Below are 19233 nucleotides of genomic sequence, written 5' to 3'. Positions count from 1 at the left end.
GACATTTTTGTACATTTCTTGTCTAATTCTATTATCTTAAACAACGATTGCCGCTCATCTTTATATAAGGAACAATCAATTAAAAAGTGGCTTTCATCTTCAACATATAAATCGTCACAGAATTCGCATGTTCTATTATTTGGAGGGGTACGGTTTTGCCTGCCAGATTCTATGTGTAGGGAGTGGTCACTGATGCGAAGTTTACACATCGCTCTGCGATGTTCGAAGTTTGCAATGTTTAAATATGCTTCTCTTTCATATATTTTTTTGAAAGTTTTGTATGTTCTTAATTTGTTGCCTTCGTTTTCTCTTCGTCCTTTAGCGTGTAATTCTGAATTAAATTTTTGGATGTAAATATCCTTTAATCTTTGTTTTAGGTCATTTGAATGCGAATGTGTGTTTGAGGGACCGTTTATGTATAGGAAGGCAAAACCAGACTCCTCTAACATCTTTCTTACATTAGATAACCAGCAGGATGTTTTTCGGCGATCTAGATCTTGTTGTACCATATAAGCTTCGTATTGAAGACTATCTGTATGTAATTCGTTAACCAATCTAACATAGTAACTGTACATTCTGCTTTGAGCCTCTATTTGTAACGGAAAACGACCCAGTTCCGATCTACATGAAAAGTTACTGGCGTTCCTCCGAACACCAAGGACATATTTACAGAATTTTAAATGTACAGTTTCTATCGGAGATTTGTCATTCATATTACTGTTGCACCAGACTTCAGATCCATACAATAATATCGGTACAATACATGTGTCAAACAGTTTACAATGCAGAGATACAGAAGATCTAGTCTCCCCAAGCGTACTTCTCATGTTATACATTGCTCTTAAGGCTCTCTTTTGTAGATTTTTCGTGGCAGCGCTAAATGTACATCCTGCTGTAAACATAATTCCTAGGTAGCAATATGATGAAACTATCTCTATCTCTTTATTACATAGCGAAAAACTAAGATTATTGAATAAAAGGCCTCTTTTGTTAAATACTATAATTTTTGTTTTCGCCAGGTTGACAGTCAGCTTCCATTGTTGGCAATACCGGCCAAGAGTATTAATTGCGTTCTGTAGTCCCTCCTTACTTTCCGATAGTAAAACAATATCATCTGCATAAAATAGGCTATTTACTTTTGAGAGTTGTAACAGGGGGGCGTCTAGGTGTTTTGCATTTAGTTCCTCTATAAGGTCACTAATGTACAGGTTGAATAAGGTGGGGCTTAGAACGCAACCTTGACGTACACCAATTTCAACAGGAAAATTTTCAGTCAAGCCCGTCTTAGTTTTGACACTAGCTTCGGACTGGTTGTATAAATCCTTGATTATATCAAAGACTTTTCCTGAAATGCCATTGGAAAGAAGTTTGTACAATAGCCCCTCGTGCCAGATGGAATAATAATTATGTTGATTTTTAACAGCTTTTGTTCCATATCAAAAAAGATTTGGTTATATCATTGAACATTAATATTCAAATGAGTTCCAAATGCTCTTCATAAGGACAAATTGTGTATTTAATCGTTAATGAAAAAGAAGCCCCCTTCTTAATTCATGATAAGCGTTATGGTTATGAATTTCCCATCAGCTAGAATTGGAAGAAGTTAGAATTGGATCCATGGAATGTATGAGCTAATTACATACTATGCTTGAAAAGCAAAAAGGTTTTCCGTCAAAATTGGTAATGCGCAAAAGTTTGGGCAGACATTCAGAACACCTTTTAGCTACTTTTCTTTCGTAGATCAAAAAGCGATTGACGCTTGCATGTGTTAATTTAAGGGTCTAGAAAAGAGTACAGTATGTCTCTTACATAAACCACTTACGGCGAGAGTTAGATAATACCCAGCGCATACCATATTACAAGGTCATCTTTTGAATTATTAAATGCGTATTAACAGTTACTCACCATCTCTCAAAATATATAAAAGGATGCTTATGGTGAACAGATTAAGCGTTCAGGCAGTTGAGATTACAGTAAATGAACTGGAGTAAACAAAGTCCTTTCGAGGAACCTTCAGATCTCTACAAAAGTTACAGTTGTGCGCAAGTGCCATCGGATGCCGTTTGATTACACGCTGTGCAGAGCAATTGGAGACATTCGTAACGCTTACAATAGTAGTTTTTAGGATTTGTATTCACATAACATATACATTTTTACCAACGCCGGTCGTAAAATGAATGATTTTATGATACATTTTGACGTCGAGCGAAGAAAAGTAACAGAAAAAATATTGGATTCCTAATTAGTAACACTCCAATGGAAAATTGTTGTAGACTGGTGCTAACAACGACTGTCTGATAGGTGTTAATTTCACCTACCAGAATGCTGCATAATACTATGCAATGAATGTACGCCTCCCTGGTGTGCAATATTCCGTGATTTCCTGGAAATAGTTAAAGCACCTTCGCTAATACTTGCTTCGGAATTGTTTAGACCCCCTAGAATTAGAATAATTTCTATGATGTGAATTCTTATTGTGCCCAGTGCGTTAGCTCAAAACGAATGCATGAAATCGTCGTGATACATTTTCTGGGCAACTGTTGACAATACTTGATGCCTGAAAATGACAAATGATTCAAAACTTTGTACTTGTTCTAACATGTTGCCTAGGGGCGGAACGTGGGTGGGCTGAGTGCCTACATTTAATGGAAAACCGAAATCCCACGTGTCCAGACAAATTACCTAGCCGGCCAAATGACTTCTGTTTTGCTTGAAGGTCCTGTAAGTTTGTTTAAGATAAGAAGTTCAGCAATCTTATACAATATGTTAGGAAGGGGGGTGCTTTAACTCAAACTGATGTCCATCTAAATGGTTAACCTTGGCCTTCAAGAATTCTGAAACGTTGCGAAGAACTTCTCGTATGTCAGGCCTAGACAAGTGAATGAAACGAAGTTGACACTGCTAAGGATTCAAATAGCATAGGGAACTGTTAGTGAGCGGTAGGCTGGTCTATACTGGTGACCTTGCAACCTTGGTGAGTGAACCATAACAAGTAAGAATAAAATGAATGAAAACATTAAATGAATAAAAGAAACTCCCTAATACGCGAGCCCAACGGCTTTCCTTGTACGTCACCATTTAAAATCATGACTGAAATCCGTTACAACATACCGTAAATGCAGAAATGATCGCGGGATTTTCATTTCGCGGTTGGGAGAAAATGGAGTGTTCGCGGTTGTTTTGATTTCGCGTTTAAAATGATAGTAGCGCTACTGTCACATCGTGGAACGGCTTTTCGCGGTGGTTTTAAGGTTCGCGGTTGAGAGTTCCGCAAAAACCGCAAACATAAGCCCACAGCGAACATTTCTGCATTTACAGTACCAGAGTTGGTGGCCGACCCTGGTGTAGTTGTGATATTGTGATGGAGTATAGGAAGACACAGAAAGGAATAGTCGTAGAAAGGTTCGGATATCTGGAGAGAGAATGATTGATTCAAAAGATCTGAAATAGTAATTAGGACCACAGGGGGTACACGTAAATGACACGCACAGGTAAATACGTCATTAGGCTAGAAAAGAGAGCCAAGGGACAATAACCTTTGAACTTAAGTGGCGCTAGAGCACAATCGCTGGAGTCTCGGTGAGATGGATACGTCGTCCAATGGAAGAATTAACCACAGGGGACTTTCCTTATTGCCAATTACTCAAACATGTTTTCCACAGGCCTTTTAGCCTTCCGGACATCTCATACATATAGTCAGGTGGCAGATTTCATGTACCTACCAGTCTTGGGGTGGGGGTCAGTAACCTCCGGCCGAGAGCTTGCGTAAACTTAAGCTACCAATCTCATTGCCTGACAAATCGTGCTCCTAGCGGCCGGCAGGTCCTGTAACCGCCATTTTGGGGTGGGGGTCAGTAACCTACGACCGAGAGCTTGTGTAAACTTAGGCTACCAATCTCAATGATATGAAGTGATTGAGTACCGTGTGGTTAATTATTGCCCCTGGTTTGTGACGATGATCATCCAACAATGAGTTGATCATATGGATCATTTCGAGTTGATCATTTCGACCATACTATAGACAGCACAGGACCAAGGAAGCTATAAAATGTTACACTTTGTTTGGTATAGATCTACCATGTTCTGTGTGTTCGGTCATTTCTTTAACCTTCCTGACCATTCCCTAATCAAGGCAATATTTGGAGGTCCAACTTTTTGTGTTTCAAGCACGCTCGCATTAGTTGCCTAAAGGATGTCACTCTTGTAACATCAGTATGGTATTATTGCTAATAATAAAACTATCCATTGATTTTCATGAATCTTCCTTAGTGGATAGAGCTGACATGAATTTCGAAGTTGTCGAAGTTTGGTTCAGTTTCTAGAAAGTTTAAACAATGAAGAATCGGAGTCCGTGAGAGAATGGGAAGGTCATGTTCTTAATCTTTAATATCGCACTTGCAAACTTGCCTAGCAGACTAGTCAAACAACATAACCTCGCTCAAGACGCACTAACGGACCAAGAAAATGGGCAATGGGGCCAAAAGTAACAGCCTCAATGTTATTGCGAATACGTGCTACCCGCTGTACCCCCAAATGCACCAATTTTCTACAGACCTAATCATCCTATTTTTATGTTTGGCAGAAACTCCCCTGGTTTAATGGCACACTCTTTTATCGACCAAGAATATCATATTTCTACCAACCTCGCTAATTTAACCCTCTTCTCCAAAGTGCCAAACTCTAAGTCTAATTATGCTCTTTCACATTGCGACCAAAATGCATGGCATGTTTGCTCTTGTATGATTGGGCTTAATAAATAAGGAAAATCCTGAAAATAATGACAGGCTAGGGTCACAGATGTCACTAATGGAATCTCTTACATGGAACAGTATTAATGTGTTTGCAAAAAAAAGTTTAACTTAGTTTGCAGTGGGTTTTGCAATCGTGCTTGTGTGTGTTTCTGTATGTGTGTTTGTGTGCGTGTGTGTGTATGTGCGTTTGTGTATGTACGTATGTATGTTTATGTGTAGGTGTTTGAGTTTGTGTGTGTATGTGTAGGTGCTTATGTGTGTGTGTGTGTGTGTGTGTCTGTGCGTTTGTGTATGTACGTATGTATGTATGTTTGTGTGTGGATGTTTGAGTTTGTGTGTGTATGTGTGGGTGCTTGTGTGTGTGTGTGTGTGTGTCTGTGTGTGTATGTGCGTTTGTGTATGTACGTATGTATGTATTTTGTGTGTGGGTGTTTGAGTTTGTGTGTGCATGTGTGGGTGGTTGTGTGTGTGTGTGTATGTGCGTTTGTGTATGTACGTAATGTATGTATGTTTGTGTGTGGGTGTTTGAGTTTGTGTGTTTGTGTGTGTGGGTGCTTGTGTGTGCAAAAATGCGGAATATAGATTTCAATAGGCTATCCCACCCATATGAAAATATGTAATTGTGTGTAAATATATATATTACATAACGATATTCGACACAGAAAAATCCCACGTTCCTTTTATGTATACGTAAGACTTTGGAGTCTCTTCTTATTAGGATGCAGACCACGTGATTTACTTTGATACGTACACTGCGCGAGTGAGGTCCCAACACATTGCCTTCCGGTGCGCTTGTAGAATGTAGGCTTTTGAATCGCTGGTCATTTCTTGCTAAGCGTACAGCTTAAGAAAATCGTTCGGCCTAAAATGTCGCTGAACGAATCGCTTCAGTTTAATTTTGGAAATGATTTTATGGCAAATGCCACACTAAACGAGTCATTGCAGTTTGACAGCTTGAACGTTACTTCGGAAAACGCCACCGAGGCGGTCATGCCAGACCAGGCGGCGGTGAAGATCGTCGTCCCCGCCGCCTTCTCCATCATCTGCCTGGTGGGCATCAGCGGGAACGCCCTGGTCATCTACCTGGTGTGGCGTCACAAGGAGATGAGGACCGTCACCAACTACTACATCGTGAACTTGGCCGTGACGGACCTGGCCTTTCTCATCTGCTGTGTGCCCTTCTCAGCCGCCAAGCTCACAACCGTGTCTTGGAACTTCGGAGAGTTTATCTGCAAATTTGTTTTCTATTTCATGCAGGTAGGTGCGAATCATCATACATATCTCGTTTTGTCTTCTATCTTATATAGATAGGTCAGGACTGAGTGATAAGCATACGCTGATGTATTCTATTTCACGCTAGCCTGGAAACCATACCATCGGGGGCTCCCCGATATCTCTACGGCGCTGGGAGTGATGTCCGCCCACCCAGACAGCTTAGCCCGCTCGGGGTGTGGGTTTACGGCCTTGGATTGAATTACTTAGCGGCAAAAACGTCTATGGCAGCCAAAGTAGGAAAGGCTGCAAAACTCGATATGGTAGCTAAGTGAACGGCTGACGGAAACGGCTCAATCACAAGCAGACTGGGCCCGGGAAAACACCCCTAAGCCGACTACTGGCGCCAGGCTAGTGCAGAGAAGCATCTTGATGTACTTACCGTTATAAATAAGGTTATGTTTCCAGGTGTGCGTGTTTCTGTGTTTGTGAACAGTATAACTGCGTGCGTAGTCCAGTGGTTAGTGATCTTGCTTCTGGAGCTCACCCGACATGCACGCTACCGGAAAGGGTCACAGTCCGTAGGACGGGACGTTAATATATATGCCGCGTGTGGTCCACTGCTCATTGTGCTTATCGAAACGAGCTAGGGGAATTTCCCCTATACAATGAACCTGTAAATATACATAGCGTCTGTCTTCTCTACCACGACCAGTGGAAGAGTAGCTCTTCAGTTATCTAAAACTGGATCGAGATCACTTTCCTTTTTTCTATAGCTTGAGAAGTTGTGGATTGATCTTTATTATAAGAAACTACTACATGATCATCATTTAGTTTAGCAATAGCCCACAGTTTGCATGTTTTAGTTTTTAATGTTAGTGTAGCATTTTATCAACTTATGTTTTGCATCATGTTTCTTACTGGCCACATGTGGTCTCCTGTGCATTTAGCCCTTTTGGGCAGGAATATGCAAGAAAGACTATTATCATTATTATTATTATCATATTTTGTTTGTTGGTATCATAAGGAAGAGAAAATTAGATTATGAGCTCCATAGTGGCTTTGTATGGTACTGCAGCGGAACCTCCGGTTTTGATATCTTTGTAGGCTTTGTAGTCGAGTGGTAGGTAGCTCTTGTTCATTGTTGTCCTCAGTTTTGTGTAGGTAAGGTTGAAAGTTATTTAAAGTCCTCCCCGCACCAGATGGTGCATAGCCACAGGGCGGCGCTCATCTCCATTTCATTAGCCCTTTGGGCCACACAACTTTGTGCAAGTCACTGCAGCAGGGGGCTAGTCCACTGGTAGTGGCGTGTGTTAACTACCATACTCTTTGCCAAATACTGAGTGCTAAGCAGAGAAAGCATTATGTGCCATTTTTAGAGTCTTTGGTATGACCCGGCCGGGGTTTGAACTCACGACCTACAGTATGCAAGGCGAACACTCTACCCACTAGACCATTGAGCAGGTAAAAAGCGGATGTAACAGACTTGAGTGAGTGCATTTGATTTTGCATGAACTTGCTGGACATTATAAACTTCACCGACTCTTCACTGACAAAAAAGCGAATAAAAAAAACTTAACCTTGAAGCAAACTACAAGAACGGAAGGTACATGAAGAGGCAGAAATCAGCGGAGAAGGGCATCGGCAGCAGTAGAAACGCGATGGCCACCTGGTTGCGGAGCACTCCATTCTCCCCAAGATCCCCCTCCTCCTCCGCTGGTGCAGAGGTGTCAGAGACCGAGGCCGAGTTCCCCGACCTCGACCAAGTGCACGACAACATCCCAGACTTTGAGTCGATGTAAGACCACTATTGTATAGTATTGCTTACACTGGCATGATGTTTAACATTATAGACTCCCCTATAGACTATCTTTATCCACTCTCTATTGAGTAACATTGCATCTGCTTGCAAAGGATTATCATGCTGTCTAGTTGTCTCAACCAATACTTTATAGAATAAAATATTTGTTACCTGAAACCTTGTCTCTTGTTCTTTCTCCATAGTGATCTTGATTGTATGGACGACATCTTCCCTAATATCGGGGAAGAAATTTCCATGGAGTATCATTCCGGTGACACTATTTTAGGGAATGAAAGTAAAGTCAGACAGGATATGAGTGCAATAGATCAAGATAGTGTTGCGGATAGTGAGTCTGATATCAGTGGACCAGAAGAACAAGAAGAAGACGAACCCCAAACACAATCTGCCCCTACGGCTCGTTAGCTATGAGCCTGAAAGATAGAGAGGATGTTTAGTTTAGATAAGATAAAGGTATACCTGTTCATCTTTCATATTAGTTTAGATAAGATAAAGGTATACCTGTCCATCTTTCATATTTTGCGTCTGTACAGACTTAAGGCAGACCTTGAGGCCTTATCTAAGGATTTGCAGAAGTGCGTCATTTCCGTAATGGTCCCACAAGATAATGCCTAGCAACATTAATGTTTAAGTCTACCTGTTCATCTTCTACTCTCCAAGCAGAGCATGGGTTTCGGCTGGTTTTTGACGTGTTTTTAGACGTTTTTGTCGGGCTTTCTACTTTGTCATTTTTTTTGTATAGCCAACCCAAGGGTTAAGCCGAAACCCATGCTCTGCTTGGAGAGTATTCATCTTCCATCTTTCGCGTAAGTCGAAACGATTCATGTTTTACTTGAACATTATCTAGGAGTATTGGCAATTATGCCACTTCAGGCAGACCTTGAAACTTTATACAATGAGTTGCAGAAGTGCGTCATTTGTATAATGGTCCTATAAGATAATGCCTAGGAAAATAAACGTTGAAGTCTACCTGATCGTATTACACATTTCGCGTATGTCGAAGCAATCTATGTGTTACTTGAACATTATCTAGAAGTATTGGCAATTATGCCACTTCAGGCAGACCTTGAAACTTTATACAATGAGTTGCAGAAGTGCGTCATTTGTGTAATGGTCCTATAAGATAATGCCTAGGAAAATAAACGTTGAAGTCTACCTGATCGTATTACACATTTCGCGTATGTCGAAGCAATCTATGTGTTACTTGAACATTATTTAGAAGTATTGGACATTATGCCACTTCATGCAGACCTTGAATCTTTATCAAATGAGTTGCAAAAGTGCGACATTTGTGTAATGGTCCCATAAGATAATGCCTAGGAAAATAAACGTTGAAGTCTACCTGATCGTATTACATATTTCGCGTATGTCGAAGCAATTTATGTGTTACTTGAACATTATTTAGAAGTATTGGACATTATGCCACTTCATGCAGACCTTGAATCTTTATCAAATGAGTTGCAAAAGTGCGACATTTGTGTAATGGTCCCATAAGATAATGCCTAGGAAAATAAACGTTGAAGTCTACCTGTTCATATTACACATTTCGCGTATGTCGTAGCAACTTATGTTTTACTTGAACATTATTTAGAAGTATTGGACATTATGCCACTTCATGCAGACCTTGAATCTTTATCAAATGAGTTGCAAAAGTGCGACATTTGTGTAATGGTCCTATAAGATAATGCCTAGGAAAATAAACGTTGAAGTCTACCTGATCGTATTACATATTTCGCGTATGTCGAAGCAATTTATGTGTTACTTGAACATTATTTAGAAGTATTGGACATTATGCCACTTCATGCAGACCTTGAATCTTTATCAAATGAGTTGCAAAAGTGCGACATTTGTGTAATGGTCCCATAAGATAATGCCTAGGAAAATAAACGTTGAAGTCTACCTGTTCATATTACACATTTCGCGTATGTCGTAGCAACTTATGTGTTACTTGAACATTATTTAGAAGTATTGGACATTATGCCACTTCATGCAGACCTTGAATCTTTATCAAATGAGTTGCAAAAGTGCGACATTTGTGTAATGGTCCTATAAGATAATGCCTAGGAAAATAAACGTTGAAGTCTACCTGTTCATATTACACATTTCGCGTATGTCGAAGCAACTTATGTTTTACTTGAACATTATTTAGAAGTATTGGAAATTATGCCACTTCATGCAGACCTTGAATCTTTATCAAATGAGTTGCAAAAGTGCGACATTTGCGTAATGATCCCACAATATAATGTCAAAGAAAAGTAAATGTTGTAGTTCACCTGTTCATATTTCATATTTCGTGTATGTCGAAACAATTTATGTTGCACATGAACATTCTTTCGTGGTATGAAGAATCATACGCAGACTGCTACGGGTGCACTGGAAATCACATACCACAAACAAAGAAGTCATGAAACGCATCTATTCTTCGCAAGGCCAAATTGACAGTTTCTTGCCCGTAGTTAAGGAGGAAAAAACTACAGTGGTGTGGCCATGCGTCTAGGGCGAAAGGAACACTTTCACACACAGTTCTCCATGGAAAAGCGGAAGGCGCATGGCCGCGGGGAAGTTCCCGTCGGTCATGGATCACGGATTTGGACCGGTAAAGCCAACCAGATGGCCGGACTGGCAGAAGATCGCCATCAGTTGAGAACCTTAAGTTTATTGAACGCTATGCTGCCCGTACGGCTGACTAAGCTATTGGAGAGAGTGAGAATGAGTGATGAACAATTATGCCACGTCAGGCAGACCTTGAGGCCTTATCCAAGAATTTTCAGAAGTGCGTCAGTGCCGTAACACTCAGAACGAGATAAGGCAAAAGAAAACCAATGTTGTGTTTCTGATTACGATCCGGATTCAGCAGAAACTATGTAACAATGTAAAACTGAAATGTATCGGGACACTGGTATTTTCAAAATCATATTTAGCTTCGCCAAAGTTATGTTTTCGATGATGTCTGTATGTTTGTCTGTTAGTGGACAGTATAACTTCAGAGGCTGTGGATTGTGATGTTTGGTCGGTTGGTTGGTTGGTTGGTTAGTTGGTTGGTTGGTTGGTTGGTTGGTTGGTTGGTTAGTTAGTTGGTTGGTTGGTTGGTTGGTTGGTTGGTTGGTTGGTTGGTGTGAGGAAAGCCATTAGTGACAGTACATGTACATGATACTTCACTACTATTCCTGCAGTAAAATGATCGTCATTGCTTAGCATGAAAGTCCTCATGTGGTGTTAAATGGTATTATCAATAAAGACTGAGCTTAGCACACCGAAACTTGTTAGAATTTGAGATTACCCAAATTCTGTATGGACCCGTCCACTGCTACCTCCTGGGCATTCATTTCTTTCTTTATCGCTGTAGTTGTAATACACAACTAGAACATGCTGTGATACCTTAGAGTGTCTTAAAACATCCGGGAGGAAAACACGTTTTTCTTCATAGAATGATAAAAAGAGATGGTTTATTGCTGTAGTTATAATACAGTACCAGAACATTCTGTGGTAGCCTATGGTGCCTTGATATATCCAGTAGGAAAAACACGTCTCTTGCTAGTAAAATAAAGAGATGGTTCATTGCTGTAGTTACAATATAGTACCAGAACATGCTGTGATATAACTTATAGTTTCTTTATATAACGGGGATTAAAAAAAACACGTTTCTCTTCATATAAAAAAGAGTTGGTTCATTGCTGACCTGTAGTTGCAATATGATACCAGAACATGCTGTAGTAACCTATAGTGCCTTGATACATTCGGGAGGAAAAACACGTTTGAATTTCTCTTCAAAGAATATAAAGAGATGGTTCATTGCTGTAGTCGCAATACAGTACAAGAACATGCCGTAGTAACCCATAGTGTCGTATGGCGTAACGACAGGGTGTTCGGTCCAGAACCCAGCGGTCCCGGGTTCGAATCCCCCTGGCGCCACCGATATTGTGCCTTAAGGAAGGCACTTACATACGCGTCAGTATACTACAAACAAGCGTGAATGTTTCGTTACCAGTAATTTCTCTCGCTGGTTGCCTGCCATCTCTGTCACTTTTGCCTGCAGCTTGACTGATATAAAACTGATTTTTTTTGTTAGTAACGCTGTTGAAGATTCCCACCTAATGATGCAGAAAGCTTCAGTGTTTCGTTACCAGTAATTTCTCTCGCTGGTTGCCAGCCACCTCTGTCACTTTTGCATACAGCTCGACTGATATAAAACTGATTTTTTTGGAGCGACGCTGTTGGAGATTCACCCCTAATGACGAAGAGAGGTAGCATCCCGAGTAAGCTTCAGTGTTTCGTTACCAGTAATTCCTCTCGCTAGCTGTCTGCCATCTTAGTCATTTTTGCATACAGCTTGACTGATATACAACACGACTTTCCTCACCCCACCCAGGTGTATTGTTCCCTGTACGTGGCACTGTTGAAATAAGCTATGGAAAACTTGAGTACAGTACCACGTCGGCCATCTCTGTCAAAAAGTGAAGTAAAACCAATAGTGTCTTGACATACCCGGGGGGAAAAACGTGTTTCTATTCATGGAATAAGGTGATGGACGTCGTGTACACATCTTGATTAAATCACACCTAATTGCAACAGCTGAGGATACTTGAAAGCATCTGCCTCATCGCAATCGTGCGTCAACACACTTAAAAAAAACGATGGCTTTCGTCTCTTAATGACCTGGACACTCGAGGAACGTAACTCTCTGAGCATCTGCTCCTTCGCAATCGTGTATCAACACACCTCAAGAAGAACGACGGTTTCCGTATCATAAAGACCTGCACACTTGAGGACCGTAACTCCCGCACCTTAATTGGTAAGAGATGAATTAGATGAAACAGTTATTGGAGTTCTTCAGACGATGCGTGTTTCAGTCATCAGCGTTGTATGAGTACTGTTTATCTCAACGCTGTCGTCTGACATTTAACGATGCAATCGTTCCTCTGCCTCCACTTGTGGCTTCCCAGTAGAAAGCATTAGTTGAACATATATACTGATAAAACAAATTGGCACCTCCCGAAGGTCCCTGGAGATACATGATGACTGAAGAGGGAGAAGATCATTTATTCCTCGTTGGGCCACTTTATAACATTGCTCTAAGCTGGAGGCTTCGTCAGGGGAGGTCCTGTCTCTCTAGTCGAGTCGTCCAGCTAACCAAGTCTTTTTCTCATCAAACTCGGACGATTTTACTGATATCTACTAAACATAATGGCGAAGGAAGTAGATACTACAAACAAGCGTGACTGTTTCATTACCAATAATTTCTTTCGCTAGTTGCCTGCCATCTAAGTCACTTTTGCCTGCAGCTTGGTTGATATAAAACTAATTTTTGCTGCCACTGTTGGAGATTCACATCTTATGATGCAGAAAGGTTCAGTGTTTCGTTACCAGTAGTTTCTCTCGCTATTTGCCTGCCATCTCAGTCGCTTTTGCCTATAGCTTGGCTGATACAAAACAGATTTTTGCTGACGCTGTTAGAGATTCACATCTCATGATGCAGATAGGTTCAGTGTTTCGTTACCAGTAGTTTCTCTCGCTATTTGCCTGCCATCTCAGTCGCTTTTGCCTATAGCTTGACTGATATAAAACTGATTTTTCTGCCGCTGTGGGAGATTCACTAATGATGAAGAAAGGTAGCATCCCGAAAAAGCTTCAGTGTTTCGTTACCAGTAATGTCTCCCCCTGGTTGCCTGCCGTCTCAGTCACTTTTGCCTACAGCTTGGTTGATATTAAACTGATTTCTGCTGCCGATGTTGGAGATTCACACCTAATGATGAAGAAAGGTAACATCCCGAAAGAGCTTCAGTGTTTCATTACCAATAATTTTGCTGATACTGTTTCAAAGTAAAACCTAATGAAGAAGGAAGAGGCAATCTTCAATGTTTCGTTACCAGTAATTTCTCTTCCTGTCATGAGTTAGAATCAGTCGCCGTTGCCAACAGCTTGGATGATATAAAACCGATTTTGTTGATACTTTTTGCAGCGTTACACTTAATGGCGACGGTACATAACAACACTAACAAGCTTTCGGACTGATTTAGAACTGATTATGCCTACGGGCGCATCATAGGTGCTGGCAATACTAAATGAGCTTCAAAATTCCACTGTTGTGTCAACGGCGCGGATACAAACCACACGGATATAAAAATTGATGCAGTTTTTACCTACGATAAGCCATGCTGCAATGACGTTTTTTAAAGCACGGCGCTCAAGCAATAACTCGTGCTGCAAAATAACGTTCTAAATTTACTATTTCACTGTAGAATATTTCGTGAGACGTTGAACCACATAGAGCAAGCTTTCTCTCTAATAACTGGATTTTCGGCCTTTCAATTACCAAGAACCATGTGACAACTGACGATAATGCATTCAACCATTAAAACAATTTTATTCAATAATCTGAATTTGCAGCAAAGCATCCCTTTTCTTCTATGCATTATATTCAATATCATTCAATTCCCGGTTCTGACAGTTTTTTTTGAAAGCATCATTCCTGCAATTCTTTTTTTATTATTACTCTGGCTGTTACTTCTGTAACTTTTTCCTACCTATCAATATCAATTTCTTGGATATACAAGACTGAGTATAGCCTGGGGTTCCTAAGACGAATGAATCAATAGTAGAATCCCTCTACTAATTTAAGCTTTTCTTCATATACATCATTATCTCATCATCTTGTCGTGAGAGTGTCACGGATGAACATCACCCTCCTCCTCCAATCAATCCTCCCTGTCCTCCATTGCTTTCGGTAGTGCTTCTAAATTGCAGCCTGCATCCTAACACAGCTACTGTATGTAGGTTGTCTAAGGTCTGCCTACACTTGCATGTCCGTGTTTTGGTGCCAACAAAAGAACGTCGCTGAGGATCTCTACCTTACTCCTCCAGGAATGACCAGCGAAACGTACGTAGTCTCCTCTCACGGATGACTTGAGATGTGGGGGGTAAACCCTGCATATAGCAGGTCCTTTGTGTGGTGTTCCTTCCGGGAAATGTTCAGGGCAGCACGTAGCAGCTTTGTGTAGCTACCATCCAGGTTTCTCTATATAAATATACACCGTCAAGTAAGTGGACTAATACAACGCCTCATTCATATCCACCAGCTCAATGCATCTGAATACCCTTCGAAAGGACCCACGATGTTATGTTATTTGCTGATATGACGCACTTTCCTCACTCCAAATCATTTCATAAAACATTTTTTTTTTTCATCTCAGTTTCAACCCACCTTAATTAGCTCATCAGCTTAAAGGGGCCTCAAGCAATATTAGGGCCAAAAAGATGGAAAAAGATTATAAAATCGTTATTGTATTGACATTAACTAACACTGTTTGCTTCATTTGCGTAATAACTTCATACTGAAAGCATTCTACAAACTCGAAAAAAACTTGCCATACGATAATCCCCTTAGCTTCGTGAGCCTACAAAAACCCCAGCGACGATTTTCAGTGAGTTCTCACATTACAAAGACGTCGTATTGTTGCATCATGGACATCGCTATACATTGTGATAATGTTGTTTGAACTTTTCATTGTGTAGAAATGACTGAATAAATTGTATTTCAAAATATTATTTTCCGGCCCTGATATATATAATATTGCTTTGGGCCCCTTTAATCAATCTCATTTTTGGGGCGTGGTGTCATGTTGGCGTTTCGGTTAGGGTGTTTGGCCCAGAACCAAGTGATCCTGGGTTCGAATCCTCTGATATGAAGGAATTCATCGATGTTAAAAGGCAATGGGATAAGAAGATTAGGCTCTGTCTTTCAATATCCTGCCCTAGACAAGACGATAACTACCCACTGATCCTATGGCCTCAAAAAGGCTATAGGACTACCATTTTAGTTGAGATTCCTCAGAAGATATGAAATGAACCGTAGCGGACGACCTTGCATCTCAAAAGTGCATACCTATAAAGAATTGTCTTAGACTTGATAATCTAAGGACTCTGCACTAAGAAAGGAATTTACCAATTTCCAAGTCAATTGGCGGTACCCATGTAAACCGACGATCTGGCATCCCGAAAGGAAATACCTATGAAGAAGTGTCTTAGACTTGGTAATCTAAGGACACCACACTAAGAAAGAATTTTACCAATTTCCAAGTCAATTGGCCGTACCCAAGTGAACCAAAGACCTGGCATTTCAAAAGTAGATACCCATGAAGAATTTTCTAAAACAACTATCTAAGGACCCTGCACTTAGAAAGAATGTGACCAATTCCCGAGTCAATGTGCGGTACCCAAGTAAAGAACGGTATAAAGAATTGACAAAGAGTATGATTATAGGTAATCTACGGATATTAGATAAAGAAAGAATTCTACCAATTTCCAAGTCAATTTTTATATTGTATGACTGATTTATCTCTTCGCAGCCCAAAAGGGCTGAATTGCGGAATTCATTACATAGCGTTGGATCTCTTATACACTCAATAAAATACTAATACAACAATTAAATATTACGGCACGTTAATATCGACACTATACTGTATACATAAAAAGTCCATTACATCTTAGTGTTCATGAGTTTTACAATATACGGTAGAGATCTGCTAGCGTATCTCTTTGTGCGAGTTGATATGAGGTCCAATTATATTTATGTGTTGCGATACCCACGTGAAGAAGGTTTCGCGTATATGCAATTAAAGACATATCTGTGAATCTAGTCAGCCGCAATAGAATGGACATTTCTTAAAACTTGTAACAACTGTAAGTTTATGGTTTCAACCAAAAAATTCAAATATAGAGCGATAAAATGTCAACTAGGTTAAGTTTTCATTACGTTAAAGTAGCTTGATGTAAGCGTCAAAAATAGCTTCCAAAATTTACCCAGTTGCTTGAGTAACTGTTATTTCGTGTAAAGTAGCATGACTGTAAATCTGTCAGCTGCAAAATTATAAAATGCATGCAGTTAATTAATTGTAAGAAAAGATATTTGGAAAACGGATACTGATATCGTAGAATGCAAAAGTCAATTCTGAATCAAAGTCAAGAAATACGTTTTGAAGCAACAAAAATAAATAATCTATATTTTGGTATAATGTTTGGTTTTGCTCAACGTTCCTGACCACGTAGATATCACAATGAAGGCAACTTCCTTTTTTGCCAAGCTTTTTTTACTCGCACGCTCGCATCAGTTTTGGAGTCCCCAGTGGATGCCATCCATATAATCAAATCAATATGGCCTTCTAGCATTTTCAAAAGTTAAGCCTTAAGTATATACTTAAGGTGGACGTACCGTCGTTCTTGATTGGTGTTAATAACTGTCAGTTGTAAACTTTCACTTTTACAATTCGCAATCACGCAAAGGTGAGAGTGTCTTAAAATGCACTCTTATTTTTCAAGGTTGCGAACTGTCCTACTTCTCAGGACATGGAGTGCATTAGATAAGAGTGAGATTTCCTCGCATCGCAAGACGAGAGCTTTCATTTTTTTTTTTTTTTGACATCATGCACAAAGGACTGGAGATAGAGTGATGGCGAACGCAAGTTGACAAAACTCCTGTTTACGCCACCATGAATACAAAGACATAGATAAACACAAAATGACTATGCAAGTAAAAAATTCACAACAACTCGTCATATTTCAGGAATGTATCAGATATTCGATTCCGTGCTTTCATTTGCAATTTATATACGCTTTTCCATCAAACCACTTAATATTTCCCAACCCTGCGCGCCATCTACACTATGTTTGCGGTCTTCGGCTCAAGGCTACTCCAAATGAGTGGTAGCAATCCAGTGCGGTAAGTGAACTGGAAACGTTTTAAATCAATTCGTAGCCACTTTGTATGATGTTTCTTATTTCTAGATGCATCGGCAAGAAGTCCGAGTCATTGACCTTCCGCTGCTCCCACTTTAGTAGTACTTAGCTGTAGTAGATTATGAATTCAAAGTATGATATAGTGCTAACCGTGAAATATTAGGTGTGCAAGAAATGCCAAAGGAAATAGCGTCAAAATCCGGCTACGTATGCCGGCGAATTACACGACCCCGAGACGACGCCAGGCAGGCGTCGACACCACACGGCCACGGACCAGGGCCCGCTACGGCCCCACGCGCTTGGGTGCGCATGCCGGCGATTTCGTGATGTCTTACATGGAACATATGCCAAAATCGAAGCAAAGGAACTATGCTTGGATTTTGACGCCATTTCCTTTAACATTTCTTGCAAGGTAAGCAAAGCAAAGTGCTAAAGAGAAAAAAAATCGAAAGCTTTTTGGATTTTCACGTAATTTTCATTAGCAATTCTAAGAACATCATCACCTTTTTTCGGAACGTAACTGAAGCAAAGTGCTTAAGAGAAACTTTTAAAGCATCTGGGATTGCGATTTTGGTACGTTTACCGAATGCTCTTTGTAGTACAATGCCTACTTCGAAAATGTCATGGCATCTTCCACTATGACGTTGCATGCGAAGCATGCTTCCACTATAACGTTGACCTACAGCAAAGCCTAGAATCATCATTATTCTAACCGCGGGGAGGTAAAGATGTTCACTATTAGAGGGTGGACGAACATAGTAATAATGGTATGAAGAATGAAAATTTTAATTTTTGTACTCAGGAAGATTAGTGGGAGAGCTGTGTGAGGCCTTGTAATTCGATGAATCGCCGGTTTGGAATTACACCTTCAAGATCGGCTACGGTCAGGGTAGAATTGGCATTGCGGATTGAGCGTGCAACTGAATCGATAAAACAAACTCTGGTGTTTCAGATGCATGCTTCTGTGCCCTTGAAGATGTGCGCTCCTGTAGTAGTACGTAGTAATACGTAAATTACAGCGAAAATATACTGAACAAAGAGGTATGAACTGAACTTGATGATTTGAAGGACAATAAAAACGCACACGTATGCTAGCGCGTACACACACACATACACACGTACACACGTACTCACACACGCAGACGGCACACACACACACACACACACACACACACACACACACACACACACACACGCACATGTGTTGGGGCGGCGTCGTCCCCAAAAATTCAAGCTGAAATCCTTCTGTATTTGTTCGTTCTAATGGCAAGATTTGCCCCTCAGAATTCAGGCACTAGCGTTTCAATGGGTCGAGACATTTAGACATTTTCCTGCTTGAGCATGTCGCGCCTCCGGCAAGAAATATGTCGGGCGGGCGACGTCCCCCCAAAAATCAAGCTGAAACCTTTTCAATTAGCTATTGCTTACTCTTCCTGGAAATTTCCTTTAAACTGCAGCAAATAGCATTTCAGAGGGTCTAGATTTCACAATTTCCCGGAGAGCATGATCCCCCCCCCCTTCGGCGCTCGACATAATGAACATTTAGTCTGAAATATACCCCCCCCCCCAACAAAATTTCCTGCCGCCGCCTCTGCTACTAAGTGGATCACACAGGCTTCAGCGTTTCCATGTTTTGACCGTTCAAGGTCAATTTCAATACGCCGCGAGTTCATTGGCATTGCTAGCAAAAAGCGTACGAGTGACTGCACTTGAGGCTAC

The 19233-nt window shown here is 40.7% G+C and overlaps 1 protein-coding gene across 1 annotated transcript in view; it reads left to right on the top strand.

The window, feature by feature from the left end:
• The first annotated feature begins 5545 nt into the window (after window positions 1-5545).
• LOC136423774 (G-protein coupled receptor 54-like) overlaps window positions 5546-19233 on the top strand; it is a 29507-nt gene continuing 15819 nt past the window's right edge. The window contains exon 1 of the mRNA XM_066412059.1: window positions 5546-6008. Within this exon, the coding sequence (XP_066268156.1) occupies window positions 5619-6008 (390 nt within the window). The 5' untranslated portion in view covers window positions 5546-5618. The remainder of the gene's footprint in view (window positions 6009-19233) is intronic.

This window comes from Branchiostoma lanceolatum, chromosome 18 (assembly GCF_035083965.1).
Source record: "Branchiostoma lanceolatum isolate klBraLanc5 chromosome 18, klBraLanc5.hap2, whole genome shotgun sequence".
Classification (NCBI taxonomy): Eukaryota; Metazoa; Chordata; class Leptocardii; order Amphioxiformes; family Branchiostomatidae; genus Branchiostoma; species Branchiostoma lanceolatum.
Note: the sequence above shows the minus strand (reverse complement) of the source record. Positions and strands in the feature narration are given on the sequence as shown.